The 1,364-nt window shown below is 63.9% G+C and overlaps 1 protein-coding gene across 1 annotated transcript in view; it reads left to right on the top strand.

Annotated features, from left to right (window-relative positions):
- The window catches only part of RALGDS (ral guanine nucleotide dissociation stimulator), a gene marked incomplete at its 5' end in the record, with an annotated part of 4,573 nt that extends 3,306 nt beyond the window's left edge, over positions 1-1,267 (top strand). Inside the window, 4 exon segments of the mRNA XM_009701038.1 lie at positions 1-117; positions 423-668; positions 803-917; positions 1,092-1,267. The exon segment at positions 1-117 is cut by the window's left edge and continues 1 nt beyond it. Of these exon segments, the coding sequence (XP_009699340.1) occupies positions 1-117; positions 423-668; positions 803-917; positions 1,092-1,267 (654 nt within the window).
- Between the last annotated feature and the right edge of the window lie 97 nt (positions 1,268-1,364).

Below are 1,364 nucleotides of genomic sequence, written 5' to 3' on the forward strand. Positions count from 1 at the left end.
TGCAGCGGGGACACCACCGACTCGGTGAGCGTCACCTCCGCCGGCTCCAGCAGCTCCGACGTGGAGGAGATCAACATCAGCTTCATTCCCGAGTCCCCTGACTGCCAGGAGAAGAAGGTACGGGGCAGTTCGCGGGGTCCAGGCCACCTCTGCCCCAGCACTGGGGCTGAGGGGAGAGGGTGGGGGTCCCGGGGGCTGTTTCTGACCCGCCGGGGCTAGGGAGGCCCCTGCCCTTTGCTGCTCCGGCAGCACGGCCAGGCTCTCGCACCTGCGGTGGCTGTAGTCCTGTCGGTCCCCCGTTGTCACAGGTCAGTGAGATGCCTCTGGCCTCCCTCCCCCAGCGCTGGTACACCCCGTCTGTGGCCGATGGAGAAGCTAAACCCACTGTGTCCTCCGCATCCCCTCTCCTCCCTGCCCTCCAGTTCTGGGAATCCACCTCCCTCTCATCTCTGGACACATCGGGCATCGGCTCGGGCTCCAGCAGTGCCTCATCCTCTTCCGTCTCCTCCACGCCGGTGACGGCCTCCCGCACCCACAAGCGCTCGGTCTCCGGTATCTCCAGCTACTCCTCCCTCTCGCTGCCCCTCTACAACCAGCAGGTCGACGACTGCTGCATCATCCGCGTCAGCCTGGCTGTGGACAACGGCAACATGTACAAGAGCATCCTGGTTAGTACGGGGCACCCGCGGTGATGCCAGGCAGGAGTGGCTCGCCCCGCTCGGATGCGGGCATGGCCTCTTTTGGGAGGAGACGGTAGTGGGAGGCTTTGCAGGGTTTTGCAAATAACGCTCTGTGCTCACAGGTGACGAGCCAGGATAAGACCCCAGTTGTTATTCGCAAGGCCATGGCCAAACACAACTTGGATGGGGACAGGCCTGAAGACTATGAGCTCGTTCAGATCATCTCGGAGGAGAGAGGTTTGTGCTGGGGTGTGGGGGGCTGCGGCCCCGGCCGGCCATGCAGCCCTGCAGCCTGGGCAGCACCGGGTCGGAGCTGGGCTGGGAGGTGACAGCAAGAGGGGTCCCAGCCCCACTCTGAGCCCCTTTCAGGGACAGAGTGCCTGACTGACCCCCATCCTTGGTCGCTTGCAGAGCTGAAGATCCCGGACAACGCCAACGTCTTCTACGCCATGAACTCTGCCGCCAACTACGACTTCGTGCTCAAGAAGCGGGGCTTCTCCAAGGGGGTGAAGATCAAGCACGGCTCCAGCTCCACCCTGCCCAGGATGAAGCAGAAAGGCCTGAAGATCGCCAAAGGCATCTTCTAGCCTCAGCCCCACTGCCACCCATCACCGACGGGGCCTTGGGGGCTGGCTGCTCCGGGCTTGGCTGTGGCCGGTACGTTTGCCCACCCACACGGCCACA

Source organism: Cariama cristata, unplaced genomic scaffold (assembly GCF_000690535.1).
Source record: "Cariama cristata isolate BGI_N322 unplaced genomic scaffold, ASM69053v1 scaffold8200, whole genome shotgun sequence".
NCBI classification, from domain to species: domain Eukaryota; kingdom Metazoa; phylum Chordata; class Aves; order Cariamiformes; family Cariamidae; genus Cariama; species Cariama cristata.